The sequence below is a fragment of the Semicossyphus pulcher genome, unplaced genomic scaffold, assembly GCF_022749685.1.
Source record: "Semicossyphus pulcher isolate SPU_LCO1_2020_fin unplaced genomic scaffold, fSemPul1.0.p SCAF_16, whole genome shotgun sequence".
NCBI lineage: Eukaryota > Metazoa > Chordata > Actinopteri > Labriformes > Labridae > Semicossyphus > Semicossyphus pulcher.
The window spans coordinates 5,177,993-5,198,642 of NW_027211670.1; the positions used below are offsets into that span (position 1 = coordinate 5,177,993).

General features: G+C 41.5%; 1 protein-coding gene across 1 annotated transcript in view; it reads left to right on the forward strand.

The window, feature by feature from the left end:
• Positions 1 to 760: 760 nt before the first annotated feature.
• The window catches only part of LOC138593536 (caveolae-associated protein 1-like), a 29,964-nt gene continuing 10,074 nt past the window's right edge, over positions 761 to 20,650 (forward strand). The window contains exon 1 of the mRNA XM_069664593.1: positions 761 to 1,584. Coding sequence (XP_069520694.1) covers positions 1,054 to 1,584 — 531 coding nt within the window. The 5' untranslated portion in view covers positions 761 to 1,053. The remainder of the gene's footprint in view (positions 1,585 to 20,650) is intronic.

Here is a 20,650-nt window from a genome sequence, read left to right on the forward strand (position 1 = left end):
TCAGATCTATCTTGACATGGACTTGAAATTTCAATATTTTAACTAAAAGTGATGTGGGCAATAATGTGGGCAGTCCGACAAAAAATGCTTTTGGGTTGCATCATGGAAAATGTAGGCTCAAAAGCTTTGGGAGCTGGACTCATACGAGTCAAAATATTTCCACCTCTGCTACTTTGATTTTCTTTTTTAAATGTGTCTTTGTTTGGTTCCACATCTTTATGGAGTACTGCTTATTTAATCTGAACCACATTAGACAGGAAGACTCCTTGCAACCCTGCAGCCATAGTCTTCACACCACATGACTACAGCTACTTCAAGATTTCATCAAAAGATCATTCTGTTTCCAAGCCGAGCTTCTGGACGTCCCTTTCCTTTCTGGTGTCTCTCTTTCATAATAAATCCAGCCCTGCCTTTATTAAACTGAACATGCTGTGCGTGGACCGGAGAGAGGAGTGGAAACAGGAACAGATCCTGCCTGACATTCCTCCTTCTGCTGTGCCTGAGCTTGTATACAAGCAGATCAGTGCAGCTCTGCTAACTATTCCAACCATGCTTATGGGACAAGGCTAGACCAAAGGGGTGTGTTAGTGAATCATCAAGGGGCTGGACCTTGCTGCTGTAGGTGGAGTCCTACTGATGTGTGTGTGTATTTAGGGAGGAGAGGAGGGAGGAGTCTGAGGAGAGGGGGAGAGTCCCATGGAAAAAAGGGAGGGGGGCTAGAGGGGAAAAAACTCTGCCGGTTGGAGCTTGACTGGAGGGTTTCTCTGCCTGGTGTGGCATTCACATCCTAACGCTCATGTTGTAACATCCAGCATCGCTTGGCTTCCCTGCACACTGGCCTGATTCCAGGGTTCTGAAGTAGACAGAACAGTCTGAGAGAGAGGGAAACAAAGTGCATGTGTGCTGGGTAGAGATAAGTGAGTTTAGAAGTAGGAGGGAAAAGAACAACAGTCCAGGAAAAGAAGCAACGGAGCAGCAGGTGAGAGAGCCAAGAGTGAATCTAGAAGAATCCGAAGTGAAGAAAAGTTGATTGTACGCTAAGAATCCATTGACATGGCAGCCATGGAAGCACTGGAGTCCTCAAGTGGCCTGTTAGAGCCTCAAACCCTCACTGAGATCTCAGACGACGAGGTCAACCTCCCACCCTCGGATGACGAAGACGATGCTCTTGCTGCAGCAAGGAAAGAGCTGTCTGTCATGGGCACGGAGGGTGATGCCACCGAAGAAAAGGACGAGGCACTGAAAGTGGACCCCCAGGTGAACGGGGTCATGGTGCTGTCTTTGCTCGACAAGATCATCGGGGCGGTGGACCAGATCCAGCAGACCCAAAGCGGGCTGGAGGCCAGGCAGCAGGACATGGAGCGTTCGGTGACCAGCATCCAGGGAGAGCTGACCAAACTGTCCAAGAGCCACAGCACCACGTCCAACAGCGTCAACAAGATGATGGAGAAGGTGCGCAAGGTCAGCGTTAACGTCAAGACGGTCCGGGCCACCCTGGAGAAGCAAGGAGGCCAGATCAAGAAGCTGGAGAACAACGAGGCCGAGCTGCTCAAGAGACGCAACTTTAAAGTCATGATCTACCAGGTGGGAAAGTGTGTGTGTGTGTGTGTGTGTAAATACATGTATCAAAGTGTGGTTGAGGTGTTAGTTGAGTATGTGAAGATGACACCTTATCACTTTAGGGATGGGTGTGGCCCACATGGTCTTGAATGTGAATGAAAGTCAGGTCACCTTCACATCACTTTACAAAAAAAGCCTCCTGAAAATGATTCAGTGGGAGTTTAATACGAGAGAACAGGAAGGCGTTGGTTTGTCAAAGATGGTTTTTACTCAATTTGCTGAGGTGCTGAGGATTTCAGGGAGTGGTTAAAGGTCAACTCAAAGTTTTGCTGGCAAGTACCCAAGTGACAGGCTGTGCTATCTCCCCTCACTGAAGCTGCAGCACTGAAAACATGCCACTCAGAGAGTAATCCCCAGGACATGGCAAAGGAAGCCTTAACCTCTTTTTGTCTATTGTGTCACCTTAACAATCAACCAAGGGGAAAAAGAAAATGTTAAGCTTTGATGATTTGACCTTTTTTTAAATATATGTAATAATAATATAACCCTGACCTGTTATTTAAGTGTTTCTGTAGTGAAATCTGACCACACACAGGGAGGGGACCACTTTCTTGTGACGAACTGCCAACCAAGTACACTGGCCTCACTATATAATAAGGACCAAGTGCATGTGCAGAATGAGCAATAAACTATCAGACAGTAAGAAAATTACGAAGAATGCAGAAAAGCTCAAACGTAGAAAGACAGCTCTATAAAAAAAGAAGAAACTCTCTCAAAGTATGTAAATTTGGACAGAATTTAGCTATATGTATCTATGATATGCACGTCATAAAGTGCTATCTAGTATCTTTTGTGCACTATAAAGTAAGTCAAAGTTTGGTGCTAAGAGACCAAATATGATTTTAATTTAATGAGTCAAAAAGACCACTGATGGGCATCCAGATGTGGAAACAATTACCGGATACATTACTCACACTTATTCATTTGGAAAAAAACAGCAACCAGTTATTTTACAGTTCGGTATGTACAACATTTTCCTTGTATAAGCTTCTATGAAATAGTAACTGAATAACACCAAGCTCCATGCAATCTTTAAGTTTGTTTTAGTGTTTTCTCATTCTTGTTATTTCGTACAAGTAACAAGATTAGTCTTTAAGTAGTGACCATGGCTGTTTGTCCACGCCTGTTATCCTTCCAGATGTTGTTCTACACCACCCCTGCCCCACCCTAAATCTACAGTTGGTTCAATCCCTCAGTATGCACCACAGGTGGCTTCCAGATATCTTCTCTCCATGGCACATTATAGATCTAAAGAACACTGGCCTTCACATGTGAGCAGAGCTCGCTAGCTGCCCGAGTCATGCGGAATCCATTCGGAAAGTCATTTTCACTCTTTCCATTTTTTTTAAACAAAGATGGAAAATACCACAAGCACGCTCAAGGTCCTGAGGAAGGCCGAGGAGCGGTAGCAGAGAGGAGGCAGATGCTTCGTGTGAGAAGACAGAGGGTTAGTTTTTTTTCTTTGAGGGGAGTTGAGGGGAGCCCTGTTTCTTTTTTTAGCCTGTGAGGCTGCAGTGTGATGTGTAATAGCTTGCAGCTTTTTGCACAGTGGTACGAGAACATTCAGAGTTTCCACCCCTGACTCAGACTTCATGGCTTGGAGCAACCTCACTCTCTCTGCTTCTCTCAGACTCGGCAGGAGTCAAATGAGAGCGCCATCTTAGGCAAACCATGCTGTCTGTGAATGATTGTGCATTTATACTATCCTAACATTCTTACACAATATATTTGGGTTCCTCCTCCTGGCATACCAGCACACCATTTTAATGACCCACAGATGAGCAGGGCAGAGCTCTCAGCACAAAAAAGTTATCTCCATCATCACATCAGAAGGAATTCGATGACTGAACGTTTCTCAATCCGAAAGCATCATAAATCAACATTTTAATTAGTATCTAATAAAGTCTGGAAGCTGAGGGCTGCAACTTTTTCCACTACTTTAAATAACACATAGTGAAAAACAAAACTGGTTCAGATTTTGCTAGCGTTAGCCAACTGCTCGGGCCCTGTGGCGAGAGAAACTCCCCCTGAAATGCCGATCTCTGGCTCCCTTGCTAACTAAAAACACTGGCTTTGTTTGCGGCTGCCAACTATGACATAACGTCAGATTCATCTTCATTAAAAAAGCAAACCACAATGTGTTGTTCTGTTTTCAATTTTCTGTGCTTCTCTGTTGCCCTTTAAGAGCAGATTCTTTCAAAATCAGCACAAGACTCCAGCAACTCCCCCAGTGAACTGTAACACTGTTATTCGGGCTACACAAACAGTGTGTCAACATATAAATACTTGGCCTTTGTTGGGACTCAACTGTCATCTTATACTTCCATGCAGGATCAAATCAAGGCCACTCACTGCAGCAGTTTAAACACAGTGTTAGAAGTAGTGGTAACTGTTTATTTCTACTCTGAAGAACATCATGGAAAGACAAACAAACCTGTCCAGGCTATAATTTTCACCCTGCTGTATCCTTATACATGTGTTGTTACATGTAAGAAGTAAAGAATGATTCAGGTAATTTTTACCCTTAAATTGTCCCCTTACTGAAAATCTCAGTTCTTTACAGATCAAATTTAAAGTTGTAATATTGAAGATTTCAGATTCGTTCTCTTTGGATTCTCTTGATTTTCCTGGCTGACGGTCGCTTTCCTTTTTAGACTGTTTGCCTTCATTTGAGCGTCAATATGTTTCTTATGTTACTTATTTTTTAAGTTGTATCTGTAGTCATCTTTGTTTGTTCAGCCATAGTAGATTACTGTTTACTCGCAACACTAGCAGAGACCTAACCGGGCGCCGCTTGTGATTTTTTCTGCGAAAGTCGCACCAGACACCAAGCATGTAATACTGCAATTGCTAAGGCTTTCATCAGTGGGCCATAGGCTCAATCACCATTGTGTTACCTCATCTGGCGATAGATAGCGACTAATCAGACATTTAATTAAATGAAAATCTTCGTGATTATTACTTTAAGGGATAATTTACCAAAAAAGGTGATTGACAGAAATGTTAAGCAAATGTTAAATCCGCTTTTCATAAAAAAAAAATGTATCAAAATAAGGAGGAAGGTTTAAAAGGTGCATGTCCCTTTAAAATGAAGTGCAGTGAAAGTATAAAGAGTGTCTGCGTGCTGAATCATAGTCCCCAAACAGTTTTACTAGACTGAAAAAGTCTAAAAACTGGCCGAGATGACAAAGAGCAAGAGAAGTCAAAGTAGAATAAAATGGAAATCCTCCAGTAAAGTAGCCGTGCCCTGGCGCTCTGCTGATAATAAAAACACACTGTAACTGAGGGGTGTTTACTGTCAGAGAGGGCTCGCTCACACAGGGAGGACGCAGCACGAGGGCTTTGTAGTGGAGCGTCGGGTGTTTAATCTCTGCTTTATTAGAGCCTGTCGACCCGCCAGTCTTCGCTCCACTCCCTCCTGGGCCCCCTTCACAAGTGTGGTCCTAACAAGGCTCCGACGGAGGGGATTTATGACTTTGTTAATCTTGTTTTACTCTGAAACAATAATGTCATCAACCTCACATAGGATAAATGTGTCACGGCTTCCTGTTAGTCTATAAGAAGACTATTTACAACGTACTGTTACAATTATAGGATCATCTTTTCTTCATCAACCAATAATAAAAATAACATCCGTCAAATGCAAACAAATAACAGCTGTGTTTAATATCAACAATGCAGACCATATCCCATAATGCCACTGGTATGCTGCACTGGCTCAGGCTCCTGTGTGATGTGTAAGTGGAACCCAATCAGTGGCAGCTCTGTCAGCACATCAGTGGGAAGTATGTGTCTCCCTGTTAGCATGAACAGCTGTCCTTCTCTGAGCGTGAGCGTGGGTGTGTTTGTGTCTGCGCTTGTGTGTGTCTGTGCGTGCATTAAGTCTGAGATTTACTCCCTTACATCTGTGTTCAGCTTCTTGACAGCTGAGACCATATGCTGCCAGGGAACAGAGCTTACTGCACGTACGGGACAATGGATGAAATAAATATGTGTAATGTAAAAGTGACAACCACACAGACAATTAGCACCAACTCTCAAGTTCCCCACAGATCTAGTGAGGATTACAGAGGGATATTTTTAAACCTGGGACGGTCTAAATGACTTATAGACACAAAGATTTGAATAAAAGGCTTCAGTAGATTACTTCTTAAAAACTGTTAGACAACTTTTAGAAAACTCTTTTTTTTTTATAGCTTCTAAACTTTATTGACAAAACATTCATTCTACCTAGCAGGATGCAAGCATTAGACAGAGCACATTTTGGAGGATGTAAAACGCACTGCCTTTTTTTGTTGAAGCCTATGGTTAAAAAAGAGCGGCTCGCTGCGCCTGTTTTTCCTCCTGTTGTTAAGGCAACCACCAAATCAGGAGCTGTCATTAACCTAACCGTTATATTGTAAACTGACAGAAGGCCCGCCTCTCCTTTCATCCAATTGGACCATGAGGAAAAAACGCCCATGACGTGGGGCACTTTTGTGCTTTGAGTTGAAGTTTTTCAACTCGAGGCACTCAGAGCGTTTCCTCAAAAATGTGAGGCGCACAGAGAGGAAAAACGTGAGACGCTCTGCAATGCCAAAGCAGCGCTCAAAAAGCGTCCCTCTCATTGAAAACAATGACAAAAAGCCGCCCCCAGTTGCTGAAACATGTACTGTCTGATTGGGCCTTTAGGCTACTAGTCCAAAGCTACATCAACTGGTTTGTGTTATAGAGTTGTTTTATAATCCCAGCTAACCCTTTAAACAATAAAATCACACGTAACAGCAACAAAGTAACCATTCGAGCAGTAGACCAGCAACTCCCCTGTTCTGCACATGTGAAAGACGTGTCTCCTTCTGCTCTTGAAATTGATAGCCCCTGTGATAGGCTCTGCCATCTTACAATAGTGGCATAATTTGGAGCACAGTAGAAATCTGCGGGTGGAGCCGCTGTAGAGTTAGTGTTAGTTAAGTCTCCTCTTGCCGATCCTCTTGCCGATCCTCTTGACGATCCTCCTCTACTCTGCTAATCCAGAACAGATCGGCTGCAGGAGCCGTATTTGTAAACAGAGCTGTCAATCACTCTTTTTACAGCATCAAATAAACTTGGTATGTGTTTTTATGCTTGCTGCAGTACAAATTGTCCGACGACAGCAATGTAAGACCTGAATAATCTGTGCCTGTCGGTTTTAAAGGAAGTTTTTGATCGGGCACATTTGTGCTAAAGATTACTTTGTAGCCATTACATCCTGTTTCGCCACAGCCTGCTGAGGCAATCTATTGTAGCAATTCTAAACTTTGGTAGTAATATAGGCCCAACTACATGTAAAACAAAGAGGCAATTTTAAAAAAATCTAATTCCCTTTAACGTCTTTCAGGTTATTGTTTTGTTTTTCTCAACCCCAATCAACTCTTCGCAGACAGCCAGTTTGTGCAAAATCAGGGTAACTCACGGTTCTGTATTTACCCAGCATCCCACTGGAGAGTTAGCGTTAAACTGGTGTTGAGCAGAGCATTTAGCAGCTTTGAAATCAGTTATTTTTTACAGGAGCTGAAACCAGAGCTGAGTGTGTCTTTGCAAACATGTATAACTATTTTCTTGTTGTGTTGTCATTTTGTTCTGCTGCCCCTAGTGGCCAAAAATCCATCATAGCAAAGTGATCCAGCTAGCAACACACTCTGTGTCCTCATAGGGGGTCATTTGAGGGAGTCAATGTAGGCAGGGTTCTGTTTGGAAGAGCTTTAAACATTTATTCTCTATACATGGTCTGACGATGTGTTGTGCAACTTCTTGAGAATTTTATTACCCCCCACCTGGCAGATACTTTGCAGGTTGTAAAGTCCAGGTACTTGCCCACTGTTTGATTTGTGCCCTTGCACCCTGCTGCCATCTCTACAGACAGCAGGCTGACAAACAGACATAGCCTTTAATGAGAAGATGTCCTCCATCGCTGTTAGGAGGATGGACTAATAGACGTGGGAGAGTAAGAGGCAAACATAAACTGGAAGAAGAGGAGATCCTCTTTGCAGGGAGTGGACGGGTGTGTTGCCATGAAGAGCAGGGACCATATTTAGACAGCTGATTCATAGCGCAGGCATCCACAGCTCTCCCGGCTAACCTCCTCCAGCCTCCTCCTCCTTCTTCTCCTCCTCCTCATGTGGAACCAGTCACAGCCCTGTTCTTCCCTCTCCCCTGGTCCTCCACCCACAAGGATAATTCGCTCCACATCGTGTCCTCCACACCCCGCCCCGCCCTACACCATCCCTACTCCCTCATTTTCCTCTCTCCCCCTTCATTTCATTCTTTTGAGCTTGTTTATGTAAGAGTTTTACCTCTTGATTTATCAGGTCATCTAACTGAACAAAAAAATGTACATTTGTTTTTAAATAACTCCAAGGGGTAATTATTTAAAGTGCAACGTATGAAGGTTCTGATCCGCAAAGTTTTCTTGTACAGTCGACCATTACTTTAGATTGTCGGTGTGTCCGGTGCAAGCTTGATGTCCAGATTCCCGGCAGATATTTATAAAACCCTAAAATCTCATTATCAACATTCACTACCATATTGTCCCTATATTATGGCTGTGCAGTGGTGCAGTGGTAAATGCTGTCGACTGACAGCTAGAAGGTTCCTGGTTTGAATCCCGGTTCGAACGTAGGGGACCTTTTTGTGTGGAGTTTGTAAACTTTAAAAAAGGATTTTTGAGGGCAGTAAATAATATCCATGCAAATTGTGTAAATTATACTATATAACAACAAGTATATAAGTTAACAAGTTAAATATATTGAAATGAGTAAAGTTCACTTGCATTACCTAATTTTCAACAGTAACAGTTGCAGCCCAAAATTATGTAATAAAATCTACACAAAGAAATCGGGCCTGTGCTGCAAAGTGCGCATGCGCCAAATTATTGGCCTGCAGGCAGGGTTGGATTAATTGGTGTCACCAGTGTCGGTGTGCCATCGGGGTTAAAGTTAAGATTCCTGTTTTGCTGTGTATTATAGAATGAATGAAAGTGTATATATATTTATAAGTTAGATATACCAGACGATTTGTAGCCGGCGGGATTGTATAAGACAAGAAGTTTAAATTTGTAGCCTTGTAAATTCCTGAATATTAGTAAGCAAACACGAGCAGGCTAATGTTGTTGATTATAATTTATTATTATTTGAGCATCTTGAATTCCCAATAGGCTGCACGGTGGTGCAGTGGCTCGTGCTGTCAGTACAGACGAAGTGGGCTTGAGTTTGCATGTTCTCCCTGTGCATGCGCGGGTTCCCTCCGGGTACTACGGCTTCCTTCCACAGTCCATGCACACATCTGAATTCAACACAGGTTGTACTATATGAATGTTTCCTTGTCGAGGCTGTTGCTAGCCTTAAAGTCATGTGACTATTGCTGCTGTTCCTCACAGAAACTATTAGTATGTGTATGGTTAACTGTTAGCCGGTAGGCAACAAAAATGATGTGGTTAAAGCCATGTCGGCATTGAGAGTTGCGTGCTAAGTGTGTATAAGGGCGTGTGAGAGCATGAATGTGTGGTACACTTTAGGGTCTCTGTTTGGACATTGTAACCACTGACCAACTGCTTCGGACTGACCTTTCAAGGAAGGAAGCTTTCATATTACGTTGTCACACCATCCAATTTTATACAGATCTTCTCTACTGGAGTATGAACTGCTCCACAACAGTTTGCAGTCAGTCATGAGACTGCAAAGTGTAAATCTGCATTTTCTTCCCCTTTGTACCACATTTTCTTCTCCTGACCTTTGAAGGAATCAGGATGTTGGACAGTACAAAGAACATCTCATAAATAATTTGTCAGAGCAGATTTAGCTCATGTTTGTCTTCTATAACACTAACGCAAAACACCTTTTCAAACAGATCTCTTTTTGTACCATGATCACAGCTTCATCCAAATGCTTTACAAATGAGGTATTCTGAATATTTAAAAGATTCAAACCAGATCTGAAACATTGTAAAGTACACATTTCACCCACAAGCAGAGAGCGCTCAGGCTCCCTCAGTATTGTTTAGCATATAAATTCATCAAGAGTGAAGCCATTCTGGTCACACAGGTCGAAGCAGGTCCATATATGGACATTTGAAGCAGAATCTCTGTTCCCTGCTCAGTTTACAGGCCAGATTGTGTGTAACATTGTTTCAGCTGGGAGCAGAGCTTTTAAGTGGAGTGTTATGGGCCTTGGTACAGTAGGTACGGCTAGCTTGCACAGAGAGGGAGGTAACATAGGGCTTATGAAGAGAAGAGAGCCATCTAAAAATAGCAACTATCACATACTTGTTTGATTGTGAGAAGGAAGGGGCCTTTAGGAGATTGTCTTCCTGTTTGGTTTGTAAAAAATCCAAGGCTGGGCCAAAACAAGTGGTGCTGACATTCAGGACACAACCTTAGCTTGTTTTGAGACTCTGGTCATCAGTTTGACATAATCGTTGTTTTTGTTTCTGTTTGTGACATGAGGAGGTGTCACTGACCACATTCACGTCAGCCATTTTCCTCTGATGTCACGCTCACAGTGGGAAGCTTAAATGCTGACATAATGTTGTACTGCAGTGTTCAAGGTTTGCATATTCCAAAAACGAAGGAATCAGTTTCACACTTAAGTTAGAAACTGTAAAAGACATTTAAAATATGGAGGGAAATCAACTATATTTTAATTGCTAACTTATGTTAGCATCCAACCATTCTCTAGCTAACATTTGTCTTTGCTAGCTTAAATTACTGTTTGCTAGGAATTCACACATCTCCTATCGTACCATCAAATAATAACGGTATTCAGCAAGTGGTTAAATGCTAACGTTAGCTGTTGTGTCACAGTACCTCCAAGAATTTTATCTATTGCCTTTTAAATTGCTGATCAATCAGGAAGTGATAAAACGCGAACGCTTTGTCAGGTTCCCTACATTTATAAGATTTGCAAACCTGGCACACAGTAAAAAAGGTATATAACAGCTTTTTAGCTTCCCACCTCATGCAGGATTTAAGAGGATAATGACCACAATGTGAAAATGGTAAATTGTTTATCATTTTGTCAATCGATATCTATCAACAAGGCCATTTTGGCGCCCTAGGTGAGTTTAGAATCTGGCGCCCCCACTGAAATAAATATTTTTTTTCTGTCACACAATATAATTTTTAATTTTGCATGCCAGTGTGCAACACAGTTATCGAGAAGAGACCTGATTATTAGAGTTGATATTGCGATAAAGATCGATCAAGCTTACGAAAATGTGTTATAGATATGAGGACATTGTGGGGCCTTATACACCAGTAGGGGGGTTTGGGAAGTTTTTTTTATAAAAAGCTCTATTTTGCTGCAATTTTATGCACTCTTGAAAACTGTGGGAGATGAAGGACAGTTCTGCTCTCTTGCTGCTCACTTGACATCAATAAGGAAATTATATTTCAGATGCTTTGTCTTACCCAAATCATCTATTACATCTAACTAGAAGCTTTTCCACATGAGTCACATGATGATGACTCAGAGTCAAAAGCTCTGGTTATTAAAAACATTACTTTTGGGCCTCAAATGGTCCACTCAGTCATATGATTCCAGTTTTAGATCCTCTTGTGATTATGGTTAAATTATTATCCCTGCACAGAGAAACTGTTGTAGTTTTATGATGACATGCAAGATATTAAGTTAGGATCAAACTTTATTGTTTTTAGATTACTTCTCTGAACAGGATCATTTCATTTGGTGTACTTTTGTTTCAATTTGCACTTTATAGAGATTTAATATAAGTGATAGGTAACTATCAAAACATTTTTTTTTATTAATTATGTTGTGATCTCAACATAACAAATAACCCTTAATTCAAGTTGTACTTACTACACGCCTTCAGCAACTCCTGTCTTAGTAATCTAATGAACGTATTTTACTGCTGCAGAATGATCAGAATGAAATCATGAGAGTTATGCAAGAGATGGATGCGTCTCTGTCATCCTGAGTTTATTATTGTAAGGCGGTCATAAAGCTCAGTCTGAGCTGTCTAATCTAAGGCTTTTTCTTGTATTGAAGACCCGGTAAAAAAAACGTGTTCAATATAACCATCAGTCTTTTAGTCTTAGCTCATGCCGAATGTAAATATTGTCAACAACCAGGACAGATAATCACTCCAGCACCAAACAGAAAGCATGAAACCTCCTAATTATTAGACATGAGAAATAAGTAGACGCTGGGGCACAAGCCTCTTCACACAAAGGTTGCTGTAATGTGTCTTACCTGAATGTGACATGATAGTTGGACGCCTGTTTGCTTTCAGGACACAGTGTTAGCTCTGCAGCAGATAGACACTTTGCAGCAGTAAACTTGAACAAAATGCTTCGGTAGTGGCTTGCTAGTTTGTAATGCTAAAGCGGTTAACCTTACAGCCTCGATCACCACAGTAAACTCAAACTGTTGCCAAAACAAGGTCAGCTGTAGTCTTGTGAATATTGACCCTGCAAGATGACCCATCTTTGCATAATTTTAGTCTGTGACTTTAAAGTCTTCAGATGTGAGATGGTGTCAGACTCTAGTCCAGGAGGTCAAGTTCAGTGACTCAAATTAGCTGAGAGGATGCCAAGTAGACTGGGGTAAACGAGATCTAGACCCGAACCGGTTTTTGTACCAGGCTATGAAGATGTTTATGATTATATGGGACTTTCTGTGCATTGACTCGCTTTTGGAGCCAGCCTCCAGTGGCCAGTTAAGGAACTGCAGTTTTTGGCACTTCTGTGTCGTGTTGTTCTCGTCTTTTTCAATGCTGCAATCTTTAAACAAGTATTTCGCTCACTTCAGGCTGAATGAAATTACACTTTGATGAAACTCACTAAGAATGACTAAAAAGTGCAGAAATCTTTTGCCCTGCCGTGACGGCACAGCAAGGGGACACTTACACAGGTGATTGGGAATGTTACCTCATAATACATTCTCTTCTTAGTGATGCTGTGTGCATTGAAAAATATTATAGTGTGAGCGGCATTTTTCTGGAATATCTGGCTCAGTATGGTGTCTTTCATTGTTCTCTTCTCTCCTTCTCATCCCCCAGTGTTTTAAAATTGGAAACAGTCATTTTCAGCGTCTGTGTTTCTGCCTTGCTTGCTGTAAGTAGCTCTTTCGGGTCTTTAACTTGTTCCACTGCAGAGGCCAAAACACCCAATTTGTTAGATTTCTGGAGGTGTTGCATTTTTCCTCAATGAGCCACACAATGCTGTGTTCATTTTCTTTTGTTATCAGGCTGCAGCCGAGCCAGAGCTCTTAGCTTTGGAGTCAGGTAACTGTGGATTTATCAGCATGCATTCTAATGAAAGGTATTATCTAGTTGCATCTGAGATGTTCCCATTCTAAAAAGTGAGGCAAAGATATCACTGAAATCGCAGATCTTTTAACCTGTCTCTCCCACGTATGTCTGAAAGTTATAGATGTCAACACAAAATCTCCGTACCCCATCCTCACCTTTTTAAACTGTATATCCCTGTGACCATCAGCAGCCTTACATTCCTGTTCGCTTAAAACAGAGGCAGTGTTTCACAGGTCAGGAGCAAACAGCAGAAGAAGAAGCCACTTCTTCTGAAGCTTAATAAATCTCTCCATAAACACCAACCTCCTCCATTGTTATTGGAAAGAGTAACACAGGGTGACCATGGAAACGACCACTGTCATCCCTCGCAGTCCAAGTCTGTGTTAGTCAAGCGTGGGGAACTGTACATAGACCCAGAGAGGAAGGAGAAAAAGGGCTGCCTAGCTAAAGCTGCTTTTCCTGTCACAATTAGATGAAAATGTAAAAGTTCTGGATGGTATTTTTGTGTGTTCGTACTTGGACATGTGCCTGGAATTGTTAAGTATTCATTTTGACTCACAGGAGGAATTATTAATGATGGGGTTCAGTGTTTACTCACTACAATGGAAGTGAATTTGCATGTTTATGTGTGCATTTCTGTTTGCTCCTACATGAAAGTACATGATTAGAATACCCGCAAACCAAAGTATGTCGTAAAGAGCAACTCGAGTGATAGTCAACAATGGCAAGCTGTGTCTTGCAGTGAAAGCTGCAAGGACTGAGCGTGAACACAGCACAGAGCTGCCTCACACACATGTGTCTGCAGCCCTGGAAACACTTCAAGAAATCCTTATTTGTGCTAGATTCATGTACCCATCCTCACAAAGCTCCTATGTTGAATAGCAGTTTGTGCAAAGTGTTGTGGCCTCCACGTTCCACATCCTGAATACACAAAGAAACATGTTGTGCTGCCTTTAAGCACTGTAGGAAATATTGTCGTCACACGTTGGCCACAAAATAAAATAACAAGGAGACACATGTTGCCAGGAGAGGAGAGGATGGACATGATGAAACTTGTATAAAGGAATAGTTTGCTTCCTGTTTCTAAGATTTTCACAATAATATCAATTTCATGTATTTTAAGTACAGACCTAGCTTTTGTTAGCCTAGCTTAGTATAAGTGCTTGGAAAAAGGTTCCAAGTGCATTCATATCCAGGATGTGGCGGATATAGGTTTGTATTGTTAGTGCCCCTAGCTAATTCCTGCCAAAATTATTTTTCCATCTGCGTAGTTTAGATTTTAGAGACAATAGGTCCAATATGTCTTCAGGAAGCTGCACACGTTCAGTGCACCTGGATGGACCTGCACCTGGACCAAGAACTAGTTCCAGCATGAAACTCAGACGGACCTAAAAAACAGCATTCACATCTGGGATGTTAGTAGGCGTATTTTTTAGCTTAGCGTGAAACCAGGCTTGCTTTTCTCTCTGTGTCCAGTCTTTATGCTAAGCTAAGCTAATAATGTGTTTCCCCGATATGCTGTGAACCAACTAGGTTATCTCATTACTCACCTTTACATCACCTTCAAATTTCATGCATATTAAAATTTAGATAAATGTGAGTTACCAAAGAGAGGAGCCTAACTAAAATAGAGAACCCTCATAATAAACTGTAAGGACTATGATCATAAATCATAAAAAATGACACCCACTTTTATCTCTTTCCCATATATCTGTATTGCAAATTCCAAGCTCAAAGTTTACACAGGGACAAATTTTTATTAGCCTAAATCAGTGTATATATATAGCCTTCAGCCACGCTTTTAATAAGTAGGCAGCCAAACTGGTTATGGCTTGTTGTAAATTCACAAGCTAGCATATGCTAACAACATCTATACAGTAGTTTAGCAAAATGCTAATAAGATTATGAGCTGTTGAAAAGAAGGTCATAATCTTTCACTGAATGTGATGTGATGCATTTGATAGAATATAGATAATCGGCCGACCCTGTCTTATTCATGCAATGGGTCAAGGACTCTAAAACCCACCTAGAACGTGTGAAACTGAATGAAAACAAGTGAGATCCGGCACATAACTGGCACAGGACTATTTGTTTGGTTTCCATGGAGCTGTGACGCTGATCTGTCTCATTCCTCAGTGATTTGAGGATCTAAGTTTACTCTCCGAAAATGACTGTAAGGCAACCACCGAAGGAGGAGAGGAACAAAGAAAAGGGGAAGAATGAAAAGAGAATGGAAGGAGGTGAAAGAGGGAAAATATGAGAGAAAGAAAAAGGTTTTAGTGCTGTACTCTGTGTAACAACAGGCCTGGTGACTCATCCCTCTCTCTCCCCCCTCAGGGACGTGCAGCATGCCATCACTTTATATAGCAATCTCTCTCTTCTCTGATTAAAGGGGACGAGTGGAAAACTAGAGGAGAGTTGGGAGTTCTCTCCCGAGAGTTTTATGCTGTGTGTGACCATCACACTCTTTCCCATGGCACTCACATGAGAAATGTACTCAAACACACACACACACACACACACACACAGTCTCATGGCTGGTTAGAGCAATGTACGGCTATACATCAATCACCCCAAAGAGCCAGCCGGACAGGGTGGGCATTTGGAGATGTATCAGCAGGCCGATGTTGGCTTTAGTAAGAAAACAGTTACAAACAGTCAATAGTCCTTTTTCCAAATCAGTCCTGTGGATTCTTTATAAAGAATTGCTCACTGGGGAGCTCCCACGAGGACTACATACCTTCAATGCCAATAGGAACGCTGATAGACGTCAGGCGGCTGGCGGTTGTTATAGCAATGCTGCATACAACAGCAACAACGGCAGAATGGAAGACGCCATGGCTGAGCTGTGTGTTTTCAGGGTTTCTTTACAATAACAGATTTATAAGGAGCATGTGAAGTGAGTCTAGTTTAACATGAGACACCAACAGTGCCAATCAATCAGAGCACAGAAGTACGAGCCAATCCCAGCACTGTAGGGAGGAATAAGGCAGAGCTCTATTGGGGAAAAAATAACACATGCTGCACCGGCAACCTCCATCTTTAAATACCTGTGTAACAGCTTGTATATATAACATGTGCTGCATTGGCGTATGTGTTGCACTGATCAACTTACATACGTCTGGACAAATCAATGCACATTACAACACTTGAACACAAGGTTCATCGGTGCAGCGAGAGTATCTACCAAGGTGGCCAGTTCAGTGCAAGCATGAAAAAATGACTGGGGTTTTCCAGTTGCTGTAACTTTGAAGAGGAGAAACCCTTTCTGCTAGAAATGGAATGTTGCATTAGTGAGCAACAAAGCACGCCCTGTCTCATACCAATGTACTCAGGGGTTTGTTGCTAGCTTTACTTGCTCCATTGCCAATCTTTGGGCAGGAATTAGGCTTTTCTCAATCTGCATAATGGACTTGGATTGTTAGTCAAGAGCAAGAATTTACCTGTTTGGATATTAATATGTGGTTGGTTTAGCAACTTAATCCCTAATTGACAGATTGTTCCAAAGTTTTTGGAGCTCAGAGGATTTTTTGGTGGGTCAAGCTGTGTCTAGTTTGTCAATGTCTAGTAGTGAGGACCATTTTATCTCTACAAGACCTTCACTAGTAGGACTGTAGAGAGAGTTGACTGACATAATGACCATGTGCTAATTTTACACAATGTTTTTGCATGTTAAAGAAAATTATTACAAAAGTGAAACACAAAGTGAACACACAGCAGCACTTAATAGTAAATCTGGTGAAAGCTCCATTCTACTTGTCTTCATTCAGGTCGTCTGATGATGAAGTGTTTTTATTGCAATTGACTCATTCTGTTAAACGTATATAGGACATGCAACTGTCTTAAATGTGTTTTTTTAAAGGTATAATCTCGAAGATCTCAGTTTTGGTCTCTTTGGCGGCACCTTTGGCGATAAACGGTAATCGCGTGAGCACACTTCCCAGATATCCAAACAGTGTCACATGTGTGACGTGCACGGTTGGCTCCGGTTGTAACTCTTGATTCTTCCTTGCTCAGCGTCGAATTTGTTTGTTTTTCTTTGGATTTTCACTTATTGTTGAAGTTGTATCTGTGGTCATCGATCTTTTCTTTGTTTGTTCAGCCACAGTAGATTATTGTTTACTTGCAACACTTGCAGAGACCGGAAAAGCAGCCGCTTAGCTCCGCCTACCCTCTGTGGCAGACCAACCACTGCTGGCTGATGGTAAAAAGTCCGTAATACTGCAAATGCAAAGGCTTTCATCAGTGGGCCAGTCTGCTGGCTTTTGGGCTTTTTGGACGTCAGCCACACCCACCGCTAGCAGCTGCATCAATTCCAGCCTTTAGCCATGAAATCTGCATATACAAACAGTCAGAATTGAAAATGTGTTATAAAGAGCTCACTGACTTTAATTCACCACGTTTCATTTCTTCCTCAACCAAAAATTATGACGACAATATCTGCTCCATCGCCTTTCGCCGCGTGATAATCAGCTGACAGAGATGAGTCATTCCTGCTGTTGTAGACTGCACTCTGGAATATTTCTTCTGTATGATAAATAACAAACCTTTATTGTCCCTAGGTGAATGTGTTTTGCACAAAGAGGAAGAAAACATGCATAACAAAAGACATCAGCACATAACATACATGAAATAAAATATAAATACTTCATAAAAGCATCATGTGGTAACCTTTGGTAAATAAACTGCAGACTGTTAGGACTCGTTTTAGGGCTTGTTAAGCAGCTGTTCCTTCGACCAGAAGATAAAAGATCATTTTCAGACTGTAGGGGAAGCTGTGGGTCAATACTGCTCAGTCATGTTAGCAAGGCCGCACATTGGTCCCCCGGTTATCTTGCCAACGTAGTTTAACAACCCTGTCCAGTTTGGTCTTGTGTTGTGCAGACAATGCTCCCCACCCAACACAGAATACTGTCAGAATACTCTGAAGGTCTTGTAAAACAGTTCAGCATAATACTTTCCACATTAAAACTTCTAAGCTTTTTAAAAAAAAAATAGAGCCACTGGTAAGCAAATCTTGCATTGGTGTATGACCAACAAAGGCTCTTTTAATTAAGTGTTTGATAACCCTGTGCAGCACACGCTGTAAAGTTTATTCTTGACCTTGAAAACAGCAGTTGAAAAAACATTGTCATCATAAGGTCTATTTAGTAATGTTCAATAATTTGACCTCCTAGTCATTGACCTATCGATTGACTAAATATCTTAAAGTTTCCAGGAAAAAAAATTGACTTTCTTTGTGTTATAGTTATTGACATATTTTTGAAAACATATCCCCATACAAAAATCAATGCACTAATACCAACTTAAACACACGCTCATACACACAGTCACACTCTCACTCATGCACATCTGGGAGGGAGAGAGATAGAAGTAACACAGACAAGTTAATCTTTACCATGTGTGAAGGACATTAAAGCTCATGTGTAATTGTTACATTTAATCTAGAATAGAAATAAAACAAAGAAAGATAAAACAATATAATACAACAATATATACAGTCAATGCAGATGCAGTCACATTGATTGCAGATACTGCCAAAAGGGATGCTCAGATTTAAAATGCAGTTTCTCCATGTGAATAACTGGCACAGTGTCTGACACACGGTGGAGTAGGTCCATGTGTACAATATGATTGTTTGAATGTGTGAAGGGAGAGTTAAAGAGTCTCTGAGCATCCAAAAGGGAGCTGATAAAATAGTACTTCCCCAGGATACATAAATTAGTGGATAGCTCAAAAGAAGTGCAACGATTCATGTCACAGTGGATCACTTTGAATTGACCTGTAACAGTGCATACAGGAAAGTGCGGTTCTCCACATCTTATCAGCCAACACACCTTTAAGTTCTCCTTCCTGAGACTTCAGATGCAGACTCCTTAGAGATCAAATTCACATATCTGTGCTATCTAATACTATTTGATCACAACTGCTGTTCCATGACAAGTTGGCTCCATGGCCTTGGATGAATCTCATGTGATCTGATCGAAAGCTCCAGAACTGCTTCCAAATGGACCTTGTGGTGAGATTATTTTCTCTTCCTAAGTGAGCTGGTTTGTGTCCTCATTTGCCTCTGCGAGCTTCGCAGTTCCTCTTTACATCAGCAGCTGTAGCGTGAGGATTCCCCGTTTTCCTGGATTTACTGGAAAATCCCCCTCATTGCGTGTGTGTGTGTGTGAGTGTGTGTGTTTGAATGTGGCTTTTCCACAGCAGTAGGGGAGTTCTTGGTAGTTTGAGTTTAAACAGGAAAAGAGAAACAGAGAGGGGTGTGTTACAGCGGGATTACTCTCTCTCTCCTCCCCTACATAAGGCTGATGAGTGGTTGCAGTGTGGGCTCCGAGTGGAAAGCTTTCATGGTGTGCTTCTGGTCCCACAAACCCACACACACACACACACAGTAAAATACGTGCACATTTAGACATACGCACATACAAAAACCTTCAATACACACACGTTCATACACAAATGATCATCTTTATGAGCACATGGAGTCAATGCACGAACACACACACATGCACACGCACACACACACGCACATGCGCGCGCGCACACACACACACACACACACACACACACACACACACACACACACACAGTAGGGCTTCTCTGTGACTCGTCTGTTTTCTTTTTCCTTTCATCTGAACAACATTATAGTTCCCGTCAGGCTCACCACTGTTACCATGGAGACACCAGTACAACTAAACGTTGTTGACTGCCAGTGGAGGAAGTTAAATGTGTTTGTTCTGGAATGATTTTTATTAGTACGCTTTATACAAAACACTTAAAGAAACTATAACACCAATGAGATGATGTACTCAAGTAGATGTTTAGATAAAAAACAGAATGAAGAGTTTTCAGACAGAGACAGGAAGTGTTGGCACACACACTTGGCACACACGCGGCTGAGGTAACTACTCTGGTATTGTTGTTGCTGCCATGGTTTCCCCGAGCTGGTTGACTGTTACAGGAGATCAGTTTATTGCCAAGGGAACTGAGATGTCTAACCCAGCAGTGACCTGGCTGACATGCTCAGCTTTAACAGTAATTATTATAATCATTTTAAAATATATACTTTATAGCACCTTTTATACAGGGGGAGGAGCTTAAAGTGCCTAAAAATAAAGTGAAGAAACAGGACAATAAATCAAAACAGTGCAAATACTTTGGGATAAAACAAAGCAATCCATCAAACAGATAGGGAGGCCATAAGTGGTGCGATTTGTTCTCTCTTTTTGCTATCCAAAAGCCTGTCACGTGAGAATGAATTCATTACAGTTCATTACAATAAATTGATTTTGGAAGAGCTATGAAAAATATCACAGCAGATAAAAGCTTAATCCATTTTTTGGTATCTTGTTGAGATAGAAACAGCCAAACATTTGCAAGCTCCAGTTCATATTTCATGAATAATGTTTACTTCTCGTGCCAGGCAACCATTACTTTCCATTAATTTCTGCTCGGTTAGGAAATACAAAAATATCTCTTGACATTTGGAATCCATTTGTGAAAATCAAGTTTGCAATTTTGGCAGTGTTAAAGTGTTGGTGAAGAGTTATGCAGTATCAGTGCAGATTAATTTGTAAGACTGTGAAGAATTAACTCCTCAGAATGATGTAAGTGTGAAATTGATGATCACTTTGATGGATTGCTCAACTGAAGCAGGTTTCATTTTGCCAGTATGAGCTGGAAATGTAACATAATTTGTAGCGGATGTCTTTGGACCTTTAAAGATAAGGTCCAAGCACTCTCT